The sequence below is a fragment of the Aethalodelphis obliquidens genome, unplaced genomic scaffold, assembly GCF_003676395.1.
Source record: "Aethalodelphis obliquidens isolate GAN/ISIS:26980383/991018 unplaced genomic scaffold, ASM367639v1 scaffold53, whole genome shotgun sequence".
Taxonomy (NCBI): domain Eukaryota; kingdom Metazoa; phylum Chordata; class Mammalia; order Artiodactyla; family Delphinidae; genus Aethalodelphis; species Aethalodelphis obliquidens.
Genome location: NW_020837997.1, coordinates 13072026 through 13096695, shown reverse-complemented (window position 1 = coordinate 13096695; position 24670 = coordinate 13072026). Strand labels below are relative to the sequence as shown.

The following is a 24670-nucleotide window of genomic DNA, read 5'->3' as shown; positions in this document are numbered from 1 at the left end:
CCAGATATCCACTTGTAGCTCACGGCAGCATTTCTAAAGCAGCATGGCCCTTCTTTTGGTGGAAAAACCGGGTCTCAGCTCAGGAGGGAGCAGGTGGTATCTTCGGCTGCCTGATGGCTGGGCAGGAGCCTGCGAGGGTGTGCAGTGGTCCTTCCCCTCCGTGACTCACTGAGGCTGTGGGCGTGGAGCGGCCCCAGCGTGACTGTCCCCGCCTGCTTCTGGCTTCCTCCTCAGAGCCCACAAGTCTCTGATGAATGCCCGCTGAGCAGTCATGCCCTTCACTCGACTGTGAGTAGTAGCTGAAGTGGGTGGCCGAGTGAGCCATCCCTCCCTGTGACTCAGAAAATATTTTCTGATCTGACCTCTGCTGGTATGAGTCCTGCCTGATCTGAGCTCAGGTGGAAGGCAGGTTAACCCTTTAACGACTTTCTGTGGGTGAAGTAGCCTCTTTAAAGAGGAAGGGATCACCTGAAAAGCCTGATATTCCATACGTACGTGACTGTTAGCTTTTGAACTTTTGTACCTTAACGTCCAAATGCTGCCTGTGTATTCTGTTCCTGGTGGGAGGAGCCAGAGGTGGCCGGCCCTTTGGATATTCACTAGGCAGGAGGTGGCGGGAACTGCAGGGGACCTGCCCCCAGTCTACCTCTAGGAACTGCATCCTTTTTTCCTTAATTAAACTTTTTTATTTTGAGATTATTGTAGATTCTTGCACAGCCGTCAGAAATAAGACGGAGACATCCCACGTTCTCTTTACTCAGTTTCTCCTGATGGTGGCATCTTACAAAGCTACGCACCGATGTAATGATTTTGTTGGCATTGGTACAATCAAGATACAGAGTGTTTGGTGTCCCTTTTGAATTCGGTGACCTGTAGGGTGCGACTGGCTGTGTCTGCGCGTCCCTGGGTCCCGGCCCGGCGCTCGTCTCCCAGGAAACCCCTCTCCTGCCTCTTTCTTTCTGCCGTGTCCTCCTCTCGTGGTCCTGGCGCTCTGCCCCAGTGCGTGCGCCTTCTCTCCCTGGCTGTGGGATGACAGTCCTGTTTCCTTCCTCCCACTCAGGGCGCTGCCTGGAGGCCTCTTTGGCATCTTCTCTGTCCCTTCAAGCTGTCCCTGCCGTTCCCACCAGCCGGGTCTCCTGCCGCGCCCATGGCGTTGAGCGGTCCCAAGGGTGTTCACAGAGGACGTGCCGGGTGTCTGTCTGCCGTGCTCCGCAGCTCACACGTGGCTCTGTAGTGCCTCCCTCACCGCCCGCCTTTGTTGTTCCTTCCCAGACTCTCTCTCCCCACCCATGGGCGCTGTCGCGGTGCCTGGCCCGGGGCTCTGTTCCTTGGCGCCCCTGTGTTGGACCGGGCCCTCTTCCTGTCCAGGGCGCCTGGCAGGGCTGCCGAGTCACAGGTTCCCGTGAGCTGCAGTTGGGAGGTCAGAGGCTGTGTGCTTCACTGAGTATTGACCTTGGATGACGATGTCTCCTCATCTCTGAGGGGCTTCCGTTTAAATCCCCTCAGTTAGTCATGGGGTGCGCGGCCAATGCCAGGAAAGCGCGTTAGACTCACACCAGGTGCATGGGCAGCCGGTGTGTGAGAGAGGTTACCTCTGAGAATGCTTCTCCCTTAAAAACCTGATGCGTCTTTTCCCGGGTGGGGAAGGGGTTTTGCAGGCTGTGTGCTGGGGGCCAGGGGGCCGCCACGGGGTGGTGCCCACAGGGATGGCGGGAGTCGTGAGGCTCGGGGCGGGGAGCTCTCGGGAAGGATTTGCACGTCGCATGGTGGTGGTAGCTCACATTTCCTGTGGTCTGCAGGTGGCTCCCTGGCGTCTGCTCTGTGCTCACCCTGCAGGCTGAGTGAGGCTCCCACCGGGGAGCAGGTGCTGGGGCCACAGGACACGCTGGGCCCACACCTGGTCTGGGACAGACACCAGGTGAAGGGGCGGGACAAGGGGAAGAGGAGCCGTGCTGGGTCTTGTGGGTTTTGTGTCTTTTTAAATAACAGCTTTGTCAAGATAGCATTCACACACCACCCATGTGAAGTGTACAATTTAGTGGCTTCTACTATATTCACAGAGCGGTGCAACCATCACTTCTAATTCCAGAACGTTCCATCAGCGCAAAGGGCCCGCAGTCCCCTGCCCCAGCCCCTGACACTAGGAACCCATTCTCTGTGTCTGTGGATCTGCCTGTTCTGGACGGCTCCCATCAGTGGAATCACACACTGTGTGTCCTTCTGTGTCTGGCTTCTCTCAACTGAGCATCGTGTTCTCAGGGTCCGTCCACGTTGGTGTGTCAGGGCTTCACCCCTTTGCGTGGCTGAGCGATGCTCCCGTGTGTGTGGACCAGGTTGTGGGGTCTCGAAGCCCCTGGAGAGGCGTTCGTTTGGCTTGGTCCTGGGGTGGGGCGATGACAGTTGCACTGATACGGTGCTAACAGGACCCCTTGCTGGAGTGGGAGACAGTTGAAGGCTGGGGGTGCAGCTCGCCTTGGCCTTTGAGACCGCGGGGTGGAGGCCATGCTGCTGCTTGTCGCTTGGGGAGCTCCAGGTGAGTCCTTCTCCAGCTGTGCCCCCTCGGTCCCTGGGCTTTCCCTCCCTTCCCGTCACGGCCTCGGCCTCAGGCCGGACTGCTCTGTGGCAGTAAAGCATTTTCTTTGGTGAGGGCAAGAAAAGTTCTGGTGGTGAACTTTTGGTTGTTGTGTTCCCCCGTCCCACCGGAGTCACTGCACGACGGCCCCTCCACGCGGACCCCCGGCATCAGGCGCTAAGCACTTGCAGGCGCTCCTTGTGTGGGTGGGTGACCTGGGCTGTTACAGGTGGGCTAGTTTGGATTGAAGCAACTGAAATGGTCTTGTCACCCCTGGAGCCACCGTGGCACCCCGTCCTCCTATGGACACACCCATGCCCGTCCTGCAGAAGGACGGCTGCCCGGACAGCAGGGCGTCCCAGCCGGTCCTGGCTCTGCGCAGACTAGCTTCCGTGAGCTGCGGACCCAGGCGTGGAGCTCAGGGTCAGGTCTGGAAACGCTCCCGCAGGTGTGGCGGTAGGTGAGGGGGCACAGGAGCCACGCACATGCCCTACTGGGAGCCACGTGACGAGTCAAAAGGGGGAGGCGAGGTACGTTTTCATAGCGTTGTACATAACCGAGTATAGCCCAAATACTACGTTTTCAACGTGTCGTTTAAAAAATTAGTAAAGGGCAGTTTTACTTCGTGTGTGTGTGCTTGCGCGTGCTGTCTTAGAAATCTGCGTGCATCTTGTGCTCACAGCACACGTCACTGGAGTGGGCCAGCGCGCACCATTGCCCCTTGTCCAGGTGGCCAGGGGCCGCTGTGGGCACAGTGAGGCTCTAGACCCCTCTCCCTCGTGAGGGCTCCTTCCTTGGACCCTGGTCATCGGGACCCCAGTGTGCACAGCGGGTCCCACCCGCCCGGGTCAGGGCCACGGGCCCACCGTGTCCTGCACCGTGTCCGTGGCCCGGGAGCCACGAGCCTGCTCCCTCTTCTCTCTTCCTCCTCCAGCTGGACTTTGGCCCCATGGGGTCCCGGCAGCCCCTTCCTGTTTTCCCATGTTGACTGTTCTTGCAGTGCCAGTCTCGCGGGCAGGGTTTTGAGACGCGGCTCGGTCCCGAGACCAGCCTGGTTTGTCGCCTGGCCCTGCGGGGAGAGGACCGGGTGGGCGGTGGGAGGAGATCCTCCTTCCTGGCTCTCTCCTTTGCATCGCTTTACTGGGCGGTTCCCATCCTTGGCCTGGCTTGTCCTCAGGTACGGTCCTGGGGCCAGGCAGCACCCCCTTGCTGGGGGCCTGCGGACATCCAGGGCTGACTGTGGACGAGACCCGTGTGATGCTGCACAGCCAATCTCTCTGCCACCCCTGCCCCTGTGTGAAATGCACTCATTTTCAATTGAAAACCTGTTTGCTTCTTGAATACTCAGGCCCACCGCAGGCGCTGGCCCTCTGCCTCCCCCTTCACGCCCTGCTCCCTCTCCTTGGCAAGTGGGTGCTCCCCAGCGGGGCTGCAGGCTGAGAGGTGCTCCCCAGCGGGGCTGCAGGCTGAGAGGTGAGGCTGAGCTCCTTCACTGGGCCTTGGGGCCCTCTGCTCACCCACCTGGCTTTCCTCCCAGACTGAGAGCCTTCTGTGGATTTTCCACTCCTCCAGCCAGACCTCTGCTCTCAAAGCCCTGCCACTGAGAGAGGCAGACAGACAGCCGGCAGAACTCCCGCCGTGTTCCATCTCCCGTGCCTTTGACTCCTCCCGCTGTGCTTCTCCACTTTGGGAAGCAGTGCGTGCATCACATCCTGGCCGCTCTGTCCCACTTGCCTTGGCCTCCACCCCAGGTCTCCAGAGGTGTGCAGAGCCTCGGGGAAGAAGGCAGCGACCCCCAGCCCGCAGGCAGTGCCCCTGCAGCCTGCTGGGGAGTGGGGACCGCGGGCAGAGTCCCAGGGTGCTCCCCCTCGGCACCTCCTGGGCACTTCTGCCCCCAGCAGACGGTGATACAGAGTGTGGTCCCTGCTTGCTTCAGGCCGGTGGTTCTCTGAGCAGGGCCCCTGGGCCAGCAGCTTCCCCACCAGCTGGAACTGGTTAGGAATGCGGGTTCCTGGGGCCCAGACCTGCTGACTCTGAAACTTTGCGGGTGGGCCCCAGAGCTCCACTCTGACCAGGGATTCTGATGCTCGTCCCGGTGTGATGCCCCTGCCTTGGAGGCCCCCTGGGTCCCGGCGTCTTCCTGCTGCAAGCGGGAAGAGGAGGACGGAGTCCACGTCTTGTCTCCTCCCTAGTCTCTGCCCCCTGCCTCTCGCTGGGTCCTCGAGGGACGATGTTTCCAGATGTCGTGCCCCTGTCACCGTGAACCAGCCTGTGTGCTCAGGGGTGGGCTGTGCCCTGGCAGCGAGCACCCAGGAGGCCTCCTGTCCAGGCTCCTCACGCCGGGTGCAGGGCCTGCGGGGACGAGCAGGGGCAGAACCAGACCTGCGGGCGTCCGGGTGGAGTTCCTGTTCCCACACCTGTCTTCACGGTCAAGGAGGAGGCAGGGGCCTGCCGAGTGGGACAGCCAGACTCCCCAGCCCCGTGGGCGGCCCCCGCCCTCCCCTGAGCTGGGCAGGGGAGGGGAGCGGACGGGACGGGCTTGGTGGCGGCTCAGGCCTGATGACAGCCCCCGGCTTGCGCACAGCGTGCTTTTTCAGGCGGGAACGGCTGTGCTTATTGCGGCTGCTTTCCCAGGACCCCGCAGTGAGGCCGCGGCTCTGTGCTGAGCAGCATTTCGCTAAGCCTCTGCGCGGCTTCCTGCGGAGGCTCTGAGGCTGTCAGTGAGAGGAGCCTGGGTTAGTCACTGACTCAGCAGGCAGCCAGCAGCGGGCCGGGGCTGTGGCTGGGACAGGGAGGCCGGGCGTCCCGTGCAGCAAGACCAGGGCTGGCCTCAAACTCCGGAGTTCCAGGGTTCCCCTGGGGAAGGAGGTGTGGGCGCTCCTAAGCGCGGGCTTCCTCAGGGCTGTTCTCAGTTGGACCTTTCTGGGTCGGCTTCTGGCGTCAATCTGTTCTGAAGGCCTGTGAAGCAGAAGAAGAGGCCACAGCCGAGAAGCTGTGAGAGCTTCTGAATCGTCGATGGTGATCAGGGCATCTTAAATTATACGACTCAGGACGGTCGCTGGAAGCTGGCCAGTCCCTAAAGCAGCATCCTCAGATAGTAGGAGGCACATCATAAACTGTTTCCTTCCTTTTGTTCTGGTTTGAAAGTTGAAAGCTTGGGAAAGCTTGAGTTCATCTCATCACAGATGAGACCACGTTCCAGGCCCCCGTCTTCCCAGGTCTGCGTGATTCGGTCTGAGACGTGGTGGCTCAGCCAGGGCTGCGGCCCGCGTGCCGTGAGGGCCCCTGCCGCCCCTGCAGGAGGAGCGTCTCTGGGGCGCGTCCAGCCTCCTGGGGGGCGCCGAGGGAGGGAGCGCAGTCCGAGCCGGCACGGGGCTGCCACGCGGTGCACGCTCAGGCACACGCGCATGCTCACGGGGTCCTTTCAGAGCACACACCCTGTTTTGTAACTCCACAGTGGTGACTGGAATCAGACTCTCCTGGCTGCTGCCACGTCCTCCTGTGGCTCTAAGACTTGTTCTTACGGGCCGTGCTCGCAGGGTAGTGTATCGGCCTAAACGCAGACGTGAATTTAGCAGCTTGAGACGACGCACACTGATGACCTCCCGTGGTTTCTGAGGGCAGGGATTCAGAGCAGGCGGGCCAGGGGATTCCGGCCGAGGGTCCCTCAGGAGGCTGCAGTAGGGGCTTTAGCCGGGGCTGCCCCATCTGAAGGCTGGACCGGGCGGGATGCCTGGCTTCCAGGAGGCCCCTCCCGTGGCTCCTCTGCACGTGGGCCCCGCAGGGCTGCTGAGGCTCCTCAGTGCACGGGGGCCGGCTCCCCTCAGGAGGAGTGTGACGTGGGAGAGCGTTGGTGGAAAGTTCTAGACCCTCCTCCTCATCCTGTGACTACCTCAGCGCCTTGTACACTGTGCTGTGTGCGTTTGTCTCTGAGCAGACCCTGCAGGACAGCGTGGCGTCTTCTCTGCTTTCAGTGGGTCCAGGAGCCCAGGGAGTTCAGGGCTGCCAGGACTGTCTTTGTGGACTCACTGAATGTTGGGGACCAGGAACAGAGTCTGTCGGCCGTGTGAGTGTCTGAGATGCTCAGTGTCTTCCTACTGAGGCGGAGGTGCTTCTAACGATACCGTGCATTTCCTCCTGTAGGTTTTGTTGTGGTTTTTTGTTTGTTTGTTTTTGCCACACCATGCAGCATGTGGGATCTTAGTTCTGTGACCAGGGATTGAACCTGGGCCCTCGGCAGTGAAAGCACAGAGTCGTAACCACTGGACCGCCAGGGAAGTCCCTGTTGTTCTTGTTGTTGATAGCTGTTTTGAGGTGTAATTCCCACAGTCTTCACCTCATCCACCTAAAGCATGCTGTTCCCTGCTTTGTAGTGTATTCATTGAGTGCAGTCGTCACTACTACCAATTTTAGAACATTCCATCACCCCGAGAGGAAACCCCGTCCCCATTAGTATCCCTCCCACCCCCCTCTACAGCCCCTGACAACCAGGAACCCACTCTCTGTCTCTGTGGATCTGCCTGTTCTGGACATTTCCCATCAATGGAATCACACCCTGTGTGTCCTCCTCTGTCTGGCTTCTCTCGCTGAGCATCGTGTTCTCAGGGTCTGTCCACGTTGTAGCAAGGGTCAGTGCTTCACACTTTTTCATGGATGGATAATATTTCAGCATGTGGAGGGACACATTTGTTTATTTGTTCATCTGTTGATGGACATTTGGGTGGTTTCCACCTTTTGGCGGTTGTGAATCATGCCTCTGTGAACATTAATGTTCAGGGTTTTTTTTGTGTGTGGTTTTTTTTTTTTGGTCGTGTTGGGTCTTCGTTGCTATGCATGGGCTTTCTCTAGTTGTGGTGAGTGGGGGCTACTCTTTCTTGCAGTGCGCGGGCTTCTCATTGCAGTGGCTTCTCTTGTTGCAGAGCACAGGCTCTAGGCACGCAGGCTTCAGTAGTTGCAGCATGCAGGCTCAGTAGTTGTGGTGAACGGGCTTCGTTGCTCCGCGGCATGTAGGATCTTACCAGACTAGGGCTCGAACCTGTGTCCCCTGCATTGGCAGCTGGATTCTTAACCACTGTGCCACCAGCCACCAGGGAAACCCAATGTTCAGCGTTTTGTGTGGACAAATATTCTCATTTCTCTTGGGCAGACACCAGGAGAGGAATTGCTGGGTCATTTGCTAACTGTTTAACCTTTGAGGAGCTGCCAGACTGTTTTCCAAACCCAGCTGTCCTCACTGTTTCCTGCCGTTTGCCAGGAGGCCTTGGGGCCGATCAGTGGTTCTTCCCAAGGGTTTCTGGGTCAGCAGTGGTGCTGATGCTGCAGGTCGCTTCCCCCGTCTCGGGAACCACTGGTCTGCAGGGCTGTCCTGTGCTGGACCGCACGTGCTCCATCTCCCGCCCCCTGCCTTGTCTAAGTAATATGAGTTCAATGGATATTTACTGCTCCGTCCTTGGTAAGTTGGAGGATGTTATTAAGAACGATAGAAGATTGGTTTTTTTCCTTTGCCTTAAAAAATAAGACTCTGGGCAAAAGGTCACATATCGTAATTCTATTTACAAAGGTCCAGAACTGGCAAATCCACAGAAACAGAGAGTGGGTTAGTGTTATCAGGGGCTGGGGAGGGGATTGGGGTACGTCTGCTAATGGGGTGATGGGATGTTCTGGAACTAGATAGAGGTGATGGTTGCACAGCTCTGAATGTATTAAAACCCACTGAACTGTATACTTGAAGTGGAGGCCCATTCTGTGTGAATTATATCTCAGTAGGGCTGCTGTTGCAAACAGGAGGCTTAGGACACAAAGGGTGTTTCCGGAGTTGTTTGACCTGTTAGGAACACTGCGCCGTGGGGGGCCCTGTCCTGGGACCTTACGGGCATCCGTGCCCTGACCTGCAGGGACTCTGCCCGCGTTGCCATCCTCCTCTGTGAATCATGGAAATGGTGGCCTGGGCTGAGAGGGGCAGTCGCTGTCCCGGGGCAGGGCTGGCAGCTCTGGGCCTGACCATCTCACCTCCGGCTTCAGCCCATGCTCTTCGCAGCCCCTCCTCTCGCTGTGCATCCTTTCGAGACCCCTCCTCACCACGATAGAAACCTTCACTGGCGGGGCAGAGGTGCAGTCTAGAGTTACAGACCGTCCACACGATGCGTCGTCCTCACTTGGTTTCTGCGCGGTCTTGGGTTAGCTGGCCGCCAAGACCCCGGCGAAAGGCCAGAGCGACCCCCGATGTGCTCCTCGGGAAAAGCGGCGAGGCCAGCCCGCCGGGCGCAGTGGGGCCAGGAGAGCGCCGCTGTGGCTGGGAGGGAGGACCGCTGCTTGCCCGCTCCCGGTGGTTGCACGACTGGTGTTTCCCCATTTTACAGATGGAAACCGAGGCCTGCAGCGGTTCAGGGATTCAGAGCCAGGCCTGTGGCTTCCAGGCTGCAGGAGCGCCCGGGGGAAGTCCTGGGGAAGGAGGGTCGGGGGCTTAGACTCCGTCCCGGTCCCTTCCCCGCAGCCCACTGGGCGTCAGGGCGCTGCAGGAACAGGCGCTCCCGAAGCCAGCGTGTCCCACGTGACAGGACATGGCCCCAGCGCTGTGGGTAGGGCTCTCTGGTAGGTCCCGCGGGTCGGGAAATGAGGCGGGGAGTCCTGGGGGCTGCAGCACCCGCCTCCTCTGGTCGCCACCATCACCGGAGGGTGGAGGGACGGCTCTAAACCCTGTCCCATTGTCTTTCAGGACAAACACCACGATGCTGCTCATGAAATCATCGAGACCATCCGGTGAGTGTGGCACCTGCTGGGGCTGGGCCTCAGGGGCGGGGCCTCGGGGTGGGCCAGTCCTGAGTTCCCAGCAGCCCCCCAGCTGTGCGCTCCCCCATTCCTCCATGCTGATCTGTGTCAGCATCGTCAGCATCGAGGCGGCTTGGGAAGCGGGGCTGTGGGGTCAGGGGTCAAGTCCTCTGAGTGTGACCCAGGACAGGTCTTGGTGCTTCGTGAGCTGGCTTCCTGTGGAAGAGGCTGGAAATCCTGAGTGGCCAGCTTCCCGAGGGACCCCCCCTCCCCTCTCGCCTCATCACCTTGCTTTACGCTTCTCCCGTGGGGTTTGGTGTGACCTTTGGGTTTGGGCTGCTCTTCCCTCTGTGAGCCTGCCCCGTGCTGTGCAGAGGAGGCCGGGTGCCCAGGAGGCTGACCCGGACGAGATCTGGGAGGGGGGCCGCCGGCTGTGTTTCTAGTGGGCTGTCTCCTCACGTGGGACCTGAGGGTCTGCGACGGCCTCCAGAGTGCCCTCAGGGGCCCACGCGCGGAATCCTGCGACCGCTCTTGGCTTTAGATGTTCCACGTGTGTGACCGTGGCCCTGGCATCTCGCTGCATTGTTCCTTAAAATCCTTAGCTGTGTAGCCACTGCCTGGGCCACACGCCATTATATCCACTTGAACCTGGGGCAGACGGGCTGGCAGTGCCCCAAGGAGGAGTCAGGATTGGGGTCTGGGCTGTGACATGAGGCCCCGTCCTGCCCCTGGTGGCTGAGTGACCTCAGACTCCCTGAGATTGTTTTCTCTGCTCTCGGGTCTGAGCAGGGCCTCCTGCAGGATTGTCTGGAAGACTGAGTGAAATCATGGGTGTGAGTCTTGCAGGGTGGGCCTGTCCAGGGGTGGTGCTGAGAATTTGGGATCTACTTTTTTTATTGTTAATGGTGTAATATATCATAAAAATAATGGTTTATTTTTAAAGAAGACTGCTGGTTAGGAAGTGGGGCTGTGTGATTAGGCAGGGGGCACTGAGTCGGCCGTCCTGGGTTCTCACCCGCTCCCCGGAGCCGGAGCCGAGTGAGCTCCGGGGGCGGGTCAGCCTCCCTACCTGCTTCCTTTCTGCAGGGAGGGGGTGTCCCTGCAGTGCGGGGCGTCAGGACTGGGTTTGCAGCTGTCCAGCCGGGCCTGGTCCTCGTCTCACAGGCGACTTCACCTCCTTCCCTCGTGTCCCCGAAGGCGGGTTCTGTTCACTGGCAAAGACAGTGGTTACCTATTTTGTTTTTCCTCTTATTTTACTTTTTATCCTGGAGGATTTACGACATGCCTAGAGGTAGGTAGTGGGTGTTATGAGCCACCCAGCCCAGCACTCGCCGACTCTCAGCTGCTTTTGTTTCACCTGTGCTTCCATTCACTTTCTTCTTTTCCATGTTAGGGTTTATTATGACACAGTCGAGGTGTGGTTGAAGTGCAGGAGACTGCACGTGTGGAAAGTGTACAGTGGCCGACGTGGATGCGTGGGTGTCCCCATGTACCAGTGTACAGAGTCACCCCTGTGTTTCCTTGTGCCCTCTCTCGGCCACCTCTCCCTCCCTTCTGTCCCAGGCAGCCCAACCTGCTTTCTGCCGCTGTGGATTACTTTGCATTTTCTAGAATTTTACATTTTTTAAAAATGTAACAATAGTTTTTCCTTTTTATTCGTGAGGAGTGCATCATTGCAGGATGGACCACAAGTTCTCTCATTCGTTTACCAGATGACAGACATGTTTGGGTGGATCTCGATTTTCGGCAATTGTAAATGAAGCTGTTGTAAACATCCTGCGGAGGTTTTTGTGTGGACACATCTCCCTTCCTTCCGCGTAAATACCCGGGAGTGGGATTGCTGGGTTGTGCTTGAAGACAGGCTGCCAAGGTGCTTTCCAAAGGGGCTGCCCCACCTGGCGCTGCAGGCAGTGGTGCAGGACCGCTCCCGTGGCTCCCGTTGTTGGCAGGTGATGTTCACTGGGTTGTTCTTGCTGGTCCTGTTCGAGTCGTGGGGTGGTATCATTGCGGTTTTAATGAGAGTTTTCCTAATAATTGATGATGTTCATCATCTTTTGCCTCGTTTTAAAAACTGGTTGTTTTTTAATTATTGAATTTTGAGCATTCTTTATCATTGTGATTTATCCTTATCAGGTATGTTTTCTTCTGGTCTGTGGCTTGTCTCTTCATGCTCATGACATTGTCTTTTAAAGAGCAGATATCTTAAATTTTGATAGAAGTCCAGTTTATCACCTTTTTTTTTTTCTTTATAGTTTGTGGGTTTTTTGCATGCTAAGACGTGTTTGCCTAACTCAAGGTCACAAAGGTTTTCTCCTGTGTTTTCTGGAAGTTTTATAGTTTGGATTTTATATTTACATCTTTTCATCCATTTTGAATAAATTTTTACATGTGGTGCAAAGTATGGGCTCAAGTTTATTGTTTTGCATGCCAGACGTCCAGTAGTTCCAGCAGCATTTGTTGATGAAACTGTCCTTTCTCTGTGGAATTTCCTTGTCACCCTTATGAAAGATCAGTTGACAGTGTACCAGGTGGTTTATTTCTAGACTCTGTTCTGTGCCGCTGATTCATGGCTCTCTCCTTTGGGCAGTACAAAACCTTGGTTACCACAGCTTTATGGTAAGCTTTGGAATCAGACAGAGTCAGTCCTCCATCTTTGTTCTTCTTTTGAAATGTTGCTTTGTTTATTCCATCTCCTTTGCATTTCCATGTAAATATTAGAATCAGCTTGTTGATTTTTGCACAGTTTAGTTAGGAATTGAATCTGTAGGTCATCTTGGAGAGATTTACCATCACTGTTGAGTCTTCCAATCCATGAACATGGTATACCTTTGCACTTACTTAAGCCTTTCAACACTTCTCTTGGCAGCTCTGGCATTGCAGTGTTGAGGTCTTGGACAACCTTTTGTTAGGTTTATTCCTAGCTCACTCATGCTTTTGGCACTACCATAAGTGGGATTGTGTGTTAAATTTTATGTTCTATTTGCCTTCTGGTAGTGGGTAAAAATACTGTTGATTTTTGTGTATTAACCATGACCTTGTGCTTATTTCATCAATCCTAGTGGTAGTTTTATAGATTTCCTGGGACTTGCTGTGGAAATAATTGTATCACCTGTAAGTGGGGACAGCGTTACTTCTTCCTTTACAGGCTTCATGATTTCATTTCTTTTTCTGGAGCTTATTGAATTGCCTGGGACCTTCAAGACTGTTTTGCAATGAAGTGGTGAAATCTGGTATTCTTGCCTTTTCCCTGATCCTGGTGGGAAAGGTTTAGTCTTCCACCACTGAGGTGATGTTAGCTGTAGGTTCTTCACAGATGCCCATTATGAGTTTGAGGAATTCTCTACTATTCCTGGTGTTATTTTCCCTAGGTGTGACAGTGGCATCCACTTATGTTTTAAAAAAAAAGAAGCCATAACTTTTACAGTTAAATACTGAAATATTTATGGATGAAAACGTCACGTGTGGTCTGCTTCCAAATAGTATGGAATGGGTGCAGAAAAAGCATTTGACAAAACAGTGTTCCTGATAAGAGCTCTGAGTACAGCAAGAGGCACATGGCATCTACATGTCTTGCCACGATGACATTAACTTGGATCATGTGGTTGAGGTGGTATCTTTCAGATTTCTCCGGTGTAAAGTTACTGTTTTCCCCTTTTTAATTAATAAAAATCGTGGGGGAAATATTGGGTTGGCCAAAAGGTTCATTCGGGTTTCTGAACAAACCTTTTGGCCAGCCCAATACTGGGAGGCTGTGCAGATATCCTGTTTCTTCTTGGACTTTTGCTTCTGATTTTAGCATCCAGAGGTGGGTCTCACCTGCAAGGACTAGTTACTGGGGCATTTGAAAGATACTTTTTTTTCTTTTTTGGCCGTGCTGCGTGGCATGCGGGATCGTAGTCTGAACCCATGCCCACTGCAGGGGAAGCGCAGAGTCTTAACCACTGGACCGCCAGGGTAGTCCCAAAAGGTGCTTTTCTGTTTCCGTCATTCTCCCTCCATTTATTAATTGGAACTCTTCTGTGAGGAAGGGCTGTTCCTCCGCAGGCATTGACTTCATTCTGTGGGTCATACCCCGCTGCTGCATTACTTGTTTTGCTCCTCAGACTGTTCCTGTGCTGGCCTGGGGGGCTCTTTGGGTTTGTGCCCAGTCCCTTTGACTTGGCCTCGCCCACTCTGAGCACATCCTCACTTTCTGGAGCCGCCAGATGCTCCAGAGTCATCTTGAATTTGCTGTGTCCCAGCCCAAGAGTCGGCCACTGCTCCAGAGAGCTCTGGTTTTTCCCCTGGAGAAGAGTTTGTGCTGTTTTTTGTTTTTGTTTTTTAATTTTTATTTTTGGCTGTGCTAGGTCTTCGTTGCTGCGCGCAGGCTTTCTCTAGTTGCGGCGAGTGAGGGCCACTCTTCGTTGCGGTGCACGGACTTCTCGTTGCAGTGGCTTCTCTTGTTGTGGAGCACGGGCTCTAGGTGTGTGGGCTTCAGTAGTTGTGGCTCACGGGCTTAGTTGCTCCGCGGCATGTGGGATCTTCCTGGCCCAGGGCTTGAACCTGTGTCCCATACATTGGCAGGCGGATTCTTAAGCGCTGCGCCACCAGGGAAGCGCTGTGCTGGTTTTTGAGAATGGGTTGCTTGTCTTCTTACTGAGCTATAGAAATTCTTAACATGTTCTGACTGAGTGCCTAGTGAGGTAGTGTATTGTGCATAGTGTGGCTGATTGCAGCTTGAACGGCATCTTGAGGAGTGGAAGTTTTTAACTTACCGATTTATTCTTTGATGGTGGGTCATCTGGGTCATATCCAGGAAATCTTTGCCTGCAGAGTCATGCAGTTATTCTCCTGTTTTCTTCAGGAAGCTTTGTGGTTTTAGCTTTTACATCCAGGTTTAAGATCGATTGTGAATTAATCTTTGTTTATGTCTGATGAGGGTTTGTGTTTATGGGGGTCAAGATTTTTTTTTTCCATTCACTATTCGATCCTTCTAGTCTCATTTGTTGAAAAGATGTTCCTTTCCCCATCAAATTGCCTTGGTGCTTTTGTCAAAAATCAGCTGTTAAAATTTAGTCTGTCTGTGGATTCCATGTCCTGTACCACTGATCTGTTTGTTCACCTCTCTGCCAATACCACACTCTTGGTTACTGTAGCTTTACGTTAAGTCTCAAATTAAGGCAGTGTGAATCTTGCAACAGTGCTGTTAGTTTTGAAGACTATTTTGGCTGTTCTGGATTCTCTGCCTTTTTTATGTCAATTTGAGAATCACCTTGTCTGTTACTCAGAAGAAAGCCTACTGGACTTTTTTATAGGAATTATTTTGCAGTTCAGTTTGAGGAGGAGATTTAACAATATTTAGTCTTGTATTCCATGAGCATTGTTTGTTTGTTTCTATATTTACTATTATGTTGTCTTTAATTTTTCTCAGTGATGTTTTGTTGTTTTCAATGTAGAGGTCTTGCAAATTTTTCATTAAGATAATCCCTAAGGATTTACATTTCAATGTTTTTTTGTTTTTGTTTGTTTTTTACATTTATTTATTTATTTTTGGCTTCGTTGGGTCTACATTGCTGCACGCAGGCTATCGCTAGTTGTGGCGAGCAGGGGCTTACTCTTCATTGCGGCGCGGGGGCTTCTCATTTGCGGTGGCTTCTCGTTGCGGAGCACAGGCTCTAGATGCACGGGCTTCAGTAGTTGTGGCTCGCAGGCTCAGTAGTTGCGGAATGCAGGCTGTAGGGCGCGTGAGCTTCAGTAGTTGTGGTGCACAGGCTTAGTTGCTCCGTAGCATGTGGGATCTTCAGTAGTTGCGGCGCACGGGCTTAGTTGCTCCGCGGCATGTGGGATCTTCCCAGACAGGGTCACGAACCCGTGTCCCCTGCATCGGCAGGCGGACTCTCAACCACTGCGCCACCAGAGAAGCCCCACAGCCTTTGTTTTGAAGTAACACCTCCCTTCACTCTTTCACTTTTTGAGTTGGGTAACGAGGATGTTTTGTTTTTGTATTTGTAGAGTAAACAGTGTTTAAGAACAGTGTTGAGAGTAAAAAATAGAGCACTAATACTAGTTTTCTTTGTGTTTCAGGTGGGTCTGTGAAGAAATCCCAGATCTCAAGCTCGCTATGGAGAATTATGTTTTAATCGACTACGACACCAAAAGGTAAGCCAGGTTCTGCCTGGACTGCGTCTCCACTTGGGACGGGCTCAGCGTGTGTGGACACAGCCTATAATTAGATCTTCCTCGATGCTGCAGGCTGATGGGAAAGTTCCTTTTAGAGTTTCCTTTCAGAGCCAGCATTGAGTTATTTTGGTAGGAAATGTTTATCCAATATTGGCAGAGGCTGTCAGAGTGAGGACATAATTGGACACTGCACGTTGCAGCAACTGGGATTGGTGTGTGTGTGAAACTACCCCAAGTTAGGAGTCACTCTTCACGGCAGGCAGCTGCCAGCGCCGGCGGCCTGGCCTGGGGAGCCTTGGTCCCTGCCCAGCTCTGGTCAAGGTCTCACTTGGCTTTGGCCACGTCTAGCAGTTTCCTACAGCCACATCCTGGGTCTCCAAGGAGAGTCCTCTGGGTGGGGAAGGGCGAGGCCGTGTCTGGAATGCCTGCCTGGAATTTTTTTGTTTTTCTTTGAGAAACGCTCCTGCCTGTCTCTGTCCTTGGCAGGCTCGAGGTGGCACGCAGGCTCGGGCTTAAGTAGCTGCTTATGGCAGAGAACGCGGCCCCGAGGCGCCCTCGAGCCCCGCACAGGCCCTGCTGCCAGGCCTGCTCACGTGGGCTCATTTCTGTGTTTGGAGGACTTGTGGTCCTGGCCGGCCTTCCCAGCCTCAGTCAGCCCCTGGTCCCACCCCCTTGCCTCCCCCTCCTCCCCGTTCAGTCATCAGCACTTGCTGTTGTGACAAGAGGCCACCCGTGCTGGCCCCTGGTCCAGAGCAGCCAGACCCCCGCAGCATCGGCACAGGTGGCCGCACGGCCTTGGGCGGCCAGCGCATCCATGGGTCCTGACCCCTGATGAGGACGCCTCCTGCCCCTGGGGTGAGGGCGCCTGTGGCCGCTGACCTTGAATGATGGTCTCGAGGTCTGTGCAACTCACGTCTCGTGATGGTTGAGTGCCGTGGGCCTGGCCTAGAGCAGCTGGGGTGCTTAAAGGCGCTTTTGGTGCAAGGTGCTTGCAGGTGGGGGTTTGGTGTTCTTCCCTCCGTGTTCAGCCAGTTGAGGAAAGACTGGAAGGACGTGGGGCTGGGAGAGGGCAGGGGGCCATCTGACGGTGCCCACCCCAGGGACCCGTGTGACCTCAGGGTCTGTGACAGCAGGGCCGGCGCAGAGAGCCGAGCTCCTCTGTCTGGTGGATCCCGGCAGGGATCAGGGTGCCCAGGTTCCCCTGAGCTTCCGTGTTGCTCATCCTCCCAGAAAAGATCTCTTCCAGGGTGTAGCCAGAGGCTTTGAAGGAGGTGTGGAAGTCAGAACACAAGGAAGTGAGGTTGTGAACTAGTGCATTGTTTTCTCCCTGAGTCCCGCGTAGGAAGACAGGAGCTGGAGATGGACTGGCCATCGCGTCCACCCTTCCATTTCGAAGAGTGGGTGCCTGGGGCCAGGGACGGGCGTGTCACTCACAGACACTGCACTCGGGTGGCTGCTGGGCCGTGCTCCCTGAGACCCCGCGGCCCAGTGCTGGGCTGGACCCCTCGCGCCTGTGCACGTGGTTAGCTCCCCTGGAATGTGGGTTTCCTGCCTTGTTGCGGCGTGTCAGCCTGCTCCCAGCGTGTTGGAACCGCGTATCCCTCGCTGTGTGTCTGTGTGTGAGTTTCACAGGCTTCAGCCGCGCCTGCTCTTTCCTGCTCGAGATCTCTGGCTTTTCAGCTGCAGCTGCCATTCTAGGAAACCGAACTTGCCGTATGGTTACAGGTCCCAGTTGAATTCTTTTCCTTCTGTTAGGAAGGAAGGAAGGCGCACTTCAATTCCCAGAGCCCTTCCAGGGCCGGGGTCGTGGGCCGGGGGGTCTCGAAGATGCAGGTGGGGAGGGGCTGCGGGGGGTGCTCCCTGCACCCCCGTATGCGTCCTTGGGTTCCCCGGGGTCCTGGCATCTCACTGGGGAGCAGCCGTCTTGCTGCCCTGCCTGTAGGGGGCGTTGGACGAGCCCTCGAGTGACAGCCCCTCCCCTGTGCAGCGCAGGCACCAGGCACAGCCCCTCACTGCAGGCGTCGGGCAGGTCATCCTCCGCGGGGCCATCCCAGGCAGCCCCCGCCCCATCTCTCAATGCCAGTGGTGACAACCACAAATGGCCCCACATACCGCTCCGGGGGTACCCCTGGGTTAGGGGGTTCCATTGAAAATTCATTCCCTTGGTGTTTGGGAGAACCTAGTCTTGTTAAAAACTCCCGACAACTCCCTCGTTAAGTATCTAACACAGGCTGCTTATATCTGTGAAAGTGTGAGAAACTTAAACAGGTGTAGTAAACAGAAGTGCTGTCGGCGTGAGGGGGGAGGTGCTGACCCTACTCTCTGCAGAGCCGGGGTGTCGGCCGTCGTCCCCTTCCACCCGACCAGCAGAGTGGGAGCCCTTTCTGCCTGAGCATGGCCCTCAGCACCCCGGCTGTCCCCCCACCCACTCAAGTTAGGCCAAGGGGTAAACATGGAGGCCCCCCCACCCCCGGCTAGGACAGGGAAGGGGCGGCCCAGCCGTGGGGCGGTGGGACTTCATTGCATCCACGGGTTGGGAGTGAGGCGGCCTTGGTCCCGCCCGCCTCTCTCTGCTGTGGTAGCCCTTTCCCTACCCAAGGCCTGCAGGGCACCGCTGCCCGAGACTTTGACCCGTGAGCCGACCCCTCCGCCCTGGTCTCGAGGCCCCATGATGCCGCGCTGGTCTCGAGGCCCCATGATGCCCCTGGGACCTCTGCCCCCTCCCACGAGGCCCGGTGGCTTGTTCCGAGCTCGGCAGCGGCCAGCGGCTATCACCTGCCTCTTTCAGCTTCGAAAGCATGCAGAGGCTCTGTGACAAGTACAACCGGGCCATCGACAGCATCCACCAGCTGGTATGTGGCCTTCACCCGCCCCTCGGGCCCGCCTCCTCCTCCAGGTCCACGCTGTGCTTCAGGACCCTGTTGCCTGTCGAGTCTCCTGGGTGCTTCAACCCGGCCCCTGAGGCCCTGGGAGTGCAGAGCCTGCAGCACCCCAGGGCGTTGGACCCTGTAGTGGGTAGGAGGTGGGGAACCGCAGCCGCTGTGACGCAGACGGTCGGGACTGAGCGGCCTCATTACTTCCAAAGGGGTCCCGGGCCCTGGTGCGCCCCCCGGGGGCCATGGCAGGCGGGCGGGTGACAGGGAGCCTCCCTGGGGCTTCTCCGTCCTTCACCCACCCCTCGGGCACTCTGGGCGCTGGGACAGACCAGCTAGGAGAGGGGAGCTATGCTGGGGAGCTCACACTGCTTGGGTCCAGGGGTGCACACGTGTGCACACGTATCCCTGCACGGGTACATGCATGCATGCAGGTTCATACTACACACATCCACACACAGGCTCACACACACGCTCCCGCACACATGCGTCACCATTGGGGGCAGCGGCACGGCCGGCGGGGCGGGGCCCAGGTGGACCAACTGGCGCCCCCTGTGCCGCAGTGGAAGGGCACCACGCAGCCCATGAAGCTGAACACGCGGCCGTCCACGGGGCTCCTGCGCCACATCCTGCAGCAGGTCTACAACCACTCGGTGACCGACCCCGAGAAACTCAACAACTATGAGCCCTTCTCCCCGGAGGTGTACGGGGAGACTTCCTTCGACCTGGTCGCCCAGATGATCGACGAGATCAAGATGACCGAAGATGACCTGTTTGTGGACCTGGGTAGCGGTGAGTGTGGGCCACGCCCATGTGCCCGCCGGGAGGGGTCCGGGGCAAGTGCTAGGCAGTGGGGGGGGCCCTGACCCTGCAGTCCTGAGTCAGCACACCCCTCTCCCCACCCGGCAGGCCGCAAACCAAGCCCGCCTTTCCGGTGCCCAGAAAGCTGCCCCTTCACTCCTGCTAAGCCAGCCTGAGAAGGTCCATGGGCTCCGCCCAGCCGCCAGCACTGAGCTGCGGCTCTGCTTCTCACCCCCCCCACCCCACCCCCCAACCCCCGGCCTGCTCCTGCTGAGAGGAGAGCCCTGCTCCCTGTGCTTCCAGGCCTCGTGGCCGCACTCCCTCCTGCTCCCTCCCGGGCCTGGGGCTGCTCCTGGCTCTTGGCCCACAGGTGGCCCCAGGGACCACCGAGGCAGACCAGCCCCCACCTTGCTGGCGGTCCCTCCCCTCTTCCCGCACTCACCAACCCAAGCGGCCCCTCTGCTTGCTCACGGGGTGTCCTTCTGCACAGAGTCGAGACTCCTGGGGGTAGGGCCTGGCAGGCACACACGTGGCACACCGTGCTGCCTGAGTAAGCATTGGGCTGACTGGTTCCTGGTGGGACCCATGAGGTCACAGGCTGATGGGGGGCTGTCCGGCATGTTGTTGGGCGGCTCCATCAGGAACCCCCAGCACAGCCTGCTGGGGCATTTCTGCCATCCCATGTGACCTGCTCACAGACCCGAAAGTCCCGTCTCAGCCGGGCAGGGGCCCTGCAGATGGGGACGAAGATGGCTTCTTACGTGGTGTCATCATCGGTTTAAGTCCTTTTTAAGTGTATGATTCATATTTTGATAAGAATGCACGTACTTCAAAGGTCATTTCTCTAAAAGCCTGTAAAACTCCCCTAGTGTCAAAAGGCTTATAATTTCTGAGAAGCGCCAGCCTCCTCAGGCCGAGCTCTCCACGCCTTCCCCCTGTCCCCTGGGAGGGACCGCTCGTCCTCTCCCCTGTTCACCCCGTGTTTCTGAATAGAGGTTTGTTTTCATCATTGGAGTACATTCTATTCAAAATGGGAAGTCAAGGGGCTCCTGACACTTTATTTAAAGTGCAACTGATCTAAGTTCAAGGAGAGACCATTTAAAAAGCTTCCTTTTGTCGTGAAGGCTAAATGCCTGCAGACTCTGCCTGCGTCCTGCTGGTGTGTGTGTGCGGTGCGGGGCTCTCCCGCCCCCTCTCTGAGCCCGCTTCAGACTCGGCTGAGGATGCGAACTGGCCATGTAGTGGAACAGTGGTGTGTCCAGGGCGGGCGGGAGCCTTCCCGAGGGGTTCCTGAGTTCCACATAGCTGGGTCTGTGTCTGGACAGTTAATGCCATGTGGGGCCGTGGACCAAGGACGGATTCTGGTTGAGGGGCTGTGGAGTGTTGTCCTTGGATGATGAAGTGAAACCCAGATGGCTGTCCCCTGGTGGCGGCTCAGCCCACGGCCTGGGGCATTTGAACACATTCTGTGACCTCGGAGAGCGCTCGGGCACCTTCGCTGAGAGCCCGTGGCCTCTGCCTGGTGACCTTGTGGCCATCGCCCCAGTGGCTGGGGTGTGGCCTCTGTCACAGTGCACATCTGACACCTGCTGCTGTCTCTCTCTCTCTCTCTCTCTCTCTCTCTCTCTCTCTCTGAAGGAGTGGGCCAGGTTGTGCTGCAGGTCGCTGCGGCTACCAACTGCAAACATCACTATGGTGTCGAGAAAGCTGACATCCCGGCCAAGTACGCGGAGGTGAGCGCTTCTGGGCTCCGGGCATGGTTGCATCTGTTGCTTTTCTTTCTAACCTTGGTTTGTGGTGGCCTGTGGGGCAAGGGCGTGGCCTGTACCGGGGGTCAAGGGGAGGGGAGTTCCCCCAGCACCGTGGGGTCAGCTGGCATCACCCTTGTGCCGGCGTCTGCCTGGGGGGCGGCAGGGTCTGGGGAGAGCACACGTCTGAGCGGTGTCATCCCCACAGGAACGTGTTTAGAGTTGTGGTTCGCACGCCCGCTGACTCGGGTTCCCTGTGGTTGGGAGCCTTTGCCAGGAACCCTGGAGCGGGCGGGCGAGGGGAGGAAGGGGGATTGGGGAGCCGTGGGTGCCATCCCGGCTGCCTGGTTCCTGATGGGCTGTCTGGTTTGGCTCCCTTGCAGACCATGGACCGAGAGTTCAGGAAGTGGATGAAATGGTATGGAAAAAAGCATGCAGAATACACAGTGAGTGCCACCGCTCCATGCCCCGTGGCTGCTGGTGCAGTGCCTGCCCTGAGCCTCCGCCCCCGGGGGCGGGGGCAGCTACCCCACCCGGAGCCCCCTCCCCACCGCTTTCCACCCTCTGCCGGACACTCTCATCCTCCCTCCTGGGGGCCCTTGCAGGCGCTCAGAGAACAGAGGTGGCCCACGTGGTGTTTCTCTTCCTCAGCCCCCCAGGCACTGTCAAGGCCTCAGAGCACCGGCTCTTTCAGAGGCAGCGCCCCTCCCGGGTTGGCACGTGGGGGCGGCAGGGGGCGGGCGAGGCGGCCTCTGCCCCGTCCGCGGGCCGGCTGAGGGCATCTTTCTCCTGCTTGCCCCCCGCAGCAGCGTGGGGCCCAGCGGATGAGTCCCCCGGCTGTCCCGGTGCCGCCTGCCCCTCTGCCCCTCACTCAGCATCGCTCAGCCCGGCCTTTCGACGCCGAGGTTCCTCGGGTCTCGCTCCTGGATCCTGGACGCTCTGGCCTCTCTCTCTGCTCCTCCTACCCAGGGTGTCCGCGTCCGCATCCTCGGCTCGAGTGCGTTTCTGTGCTCAAGGCTTCATCAGTCTTTCTGCCAGGTTTCGGTTGCCTGTGGACGCACGGCCGCCATGCAGCCACCATCCCCTGGGCCGCTGCTGGGGCATCGCAGGGGGCGGGGTCCGCAACCGGATCTTCACCACACCCACCACTTCCCATCTCACGCCCCCCAGGTCACTTAGACCCCAGCTGGCTGCGACGTGGTCCTGACGCCCCCTCCCGGAGTTCCTTGCCGTGCTCGCTGCTCTCCCTGCGCCGTCCTGCGGGCAGGGTTGTGGGGCCAGAGTCGGCATCCCTGTCGCCTCAGGGACTCAGAGTGGGTCACGTAATTGTAGGTGGGAGGCGGATGGGAGCGCAGGAAAGGGGGCTCCAGGCTCTTAGAACAGCCTAGCCATTTCTCCTTTCATGGGTCGTGCCCTCGGTGTCGTGTTTAAAAAAGCCAAGCCTCAGCTCACCTAGATTTACCCTCACGGTATCGTATAGGAGTTCTGTGGCTGTGCGTTTTGCCTGTAGGTTTGTGGTTTCTTTCTGGTTACTTCTTGCGGAGGGCGTGAGGTCTGCGTCTACATTCATTTCTCCGTGTGCAGACATCCAGTTGCCCCGCCCTGTCTGCTGCAGGGCTGCCTCTCTCTGTTGAGCCGTCTTTGTTGATTCGTCCGAGGCCAGCGGCCGCTCCGCTCCGTCCCACGCTCTCCCCGTGTGCTCTCTCAGTGGCACTGCAGTGTCTTGACAGCTGCGTCTTCGTGAGAGTCAGTCCTGAACCGCGTGGCATCGGGCCTCCAGCCTCGTTCTCCTCCTTCAGTGATGTGCTGGCCACTCTGGGGGGTTTGGACTTGACTTCTGTCTGCGCTGTGCTGACATACATCCATGCCCTCATCCTGCAACCTTCCTGTAGTTACTGTGTTAGTTCCAGGGTTGTCGTCGTTTTCGTTGACTCTCTTGGATTTTCTACATAGACGATACCATCACCTTTGAACAAAGGCACTTTTATGTCTTCTCTCCCAGTCGGTACCCTTTCCTTTTCTTGTCTTATTGCATTAGCCGGGGCTTTTACTGTGGTGTTGAGGAGCAGGGATGAGAGGGCACATCCTTTTCTTGCCCCTGACCTCAGCAGGAAAGCCTCGAGCTTCTCACCATGGGTGTGATGTTAGCTTTGGGATTTTTCTGTGGACGTTCTTTCTAAAGTTGACGCGGTTCACCTCTGTTCTTATTTTAGTTCCGGAAATCTTTATTGTGAATGGGTACTGGGTTTTGTTAAAGCTGCTTTTGCATTGTGTGATTTTCCTCTTTGGCCTGTTGAGGGGACAGAGTACAAAGGCTGATGTACTTCCATGCCCGGGGCAAGTCCCACCTGGCCCTGGGGTATAGCTCCTATTTTGTTGAGGGTATTTGCAGCCAAGAGGGATGCTGGTCTGTAGTTTTCCTTTCTCGTGATGCCTGGCTTTGGTATCAGGGTGGTGTGGCCTCGTGGTGTGAGCTCGGCTGTGCCCTCTCTGCCTCTGCTCTGCTGTTCTTGGACCAGGACTTGCACATCTACAGGCTGGGCCCAGCTCCCCTCCCCTTCTTCCTGGTGGGATTTCTTGCACGATTCTCTCCCCTCAGTGAAAAGCGAGGGGTGTATCCTCTGGCCTCCTGTGTCCCTCCTGCATCTGAAGTCCTCTGGTGTTCGTTGCTCAGGCTGACGGCAGTCAGTCCAGTTGGTTTCTGTTTCCAGGAAACTTCTTCCTGCCCAGTCCCTAGATCCACTGGCATGCTGCTAAGAGTTCCTGGATGGTTTACCATTTTCCTAAGACCTTATGACCTCCTAAAACATAGGTTTTTAAATTTAACAAGTGCCTCCTGCTTCTGGTGAGAGGGCCAAGCAGTTCAATCCCCTAGCGTAGAAGTCTGCATCGACACAGGCCCCGGGGTGATGGATCCGCGAGCAGCCCTCGCTGCTTTATACGGAGTGTGGTTCTAGCTGTTAGTACAATCCCCACGACTGGAGGGAGAGGCGGGGGTGAGGCTGGTGGGCTGCCCGCCCTGGCGGGTCACCTCTCCTCCCTTCCTCCCCTCGTCACCTTTGGGCGGCAGCGCCTGGCCTGGTGGGTGTTTGGGGGTCAGTGGCACGTCAGCTGGCTCATTGGCGGGGCTCCGTGTGTGTAAACCTTCTCGCTCTTTGGCCTCGTGAGGTCCAGGGCGCTTGTCAGTTGCCCTTGCTCTGTGGCCTCGCGAGGTGGCTGTGAGCAGAACTCGGCTCAGAGGACTCTTGGTCGTGGCCTTGGCGGCCGTGTCCGGAGCGGCAGCCAGCTGTGCCTCTGGCGTCCACGTGGCCCTGCTCCAGGAGGGTGTGGCGACAGCCCCTGCCCAACGCCTGGATTTGGCAGGAGCTTGCCGGCTGGGTCTGGAAAGGTGCCCTCACTGCGGCTCTCTGTGGCTGGGAGCAGGTGCCCTGGTTGGCGGGCAGGTTCCTGCCCCTGTCACTTAGTAACTGAGGGGAACAAAGCCAGCAGGAGCCTCCGAGCCCAGTGTGTTTCCTGGCGTCTGAGCCGCCTCTTCAGTCCCTGCCCGGCCCTGGAGCCCACAGCTCTCCTCCCGTCGGAGGCCCTGGGCCCTCCCTACGCCCGGCTTCTGCCTGTGTCTGTCACACCTCTGGGCGCCCCCTCTGCCTGGCGACAGCCGGGTGACCCCGTGCTGTCGGCCCCTGGCAGTGGGCCTGGCGCACAGGTTTCCCTTGCCTGGGGCGGTGGCGGCCTCACAGAAGTGCCATGTG

General features: G+C 57.1%; 1 protein-coding gene across 1 annotated transcript in view; it reads left to right on the top strand.

The window, feature by feature from the left end:
- Positions 1–24670, top strand: part of DOT1L (DOT1 like histone lysine methyltransferase) — a 50657-nt gene that overhangs the window by 3486 nt on the left and 22501 nt on the right. The window contains 6 exon segments of the mRNA XM_027085668.1: positions 9288–9331; positions 15404–15478; positions 18288–18351; positions 18936–19164; positions 20812–20906; positions 21305–21367. Coding sequence (XP_026941469.1) covers positions 9288–9331; positions 15404–15478; positions 18288–18351; positions 18936–19164; positions 20812–20906; positions 21305–21367 — 570 coding nt within the window.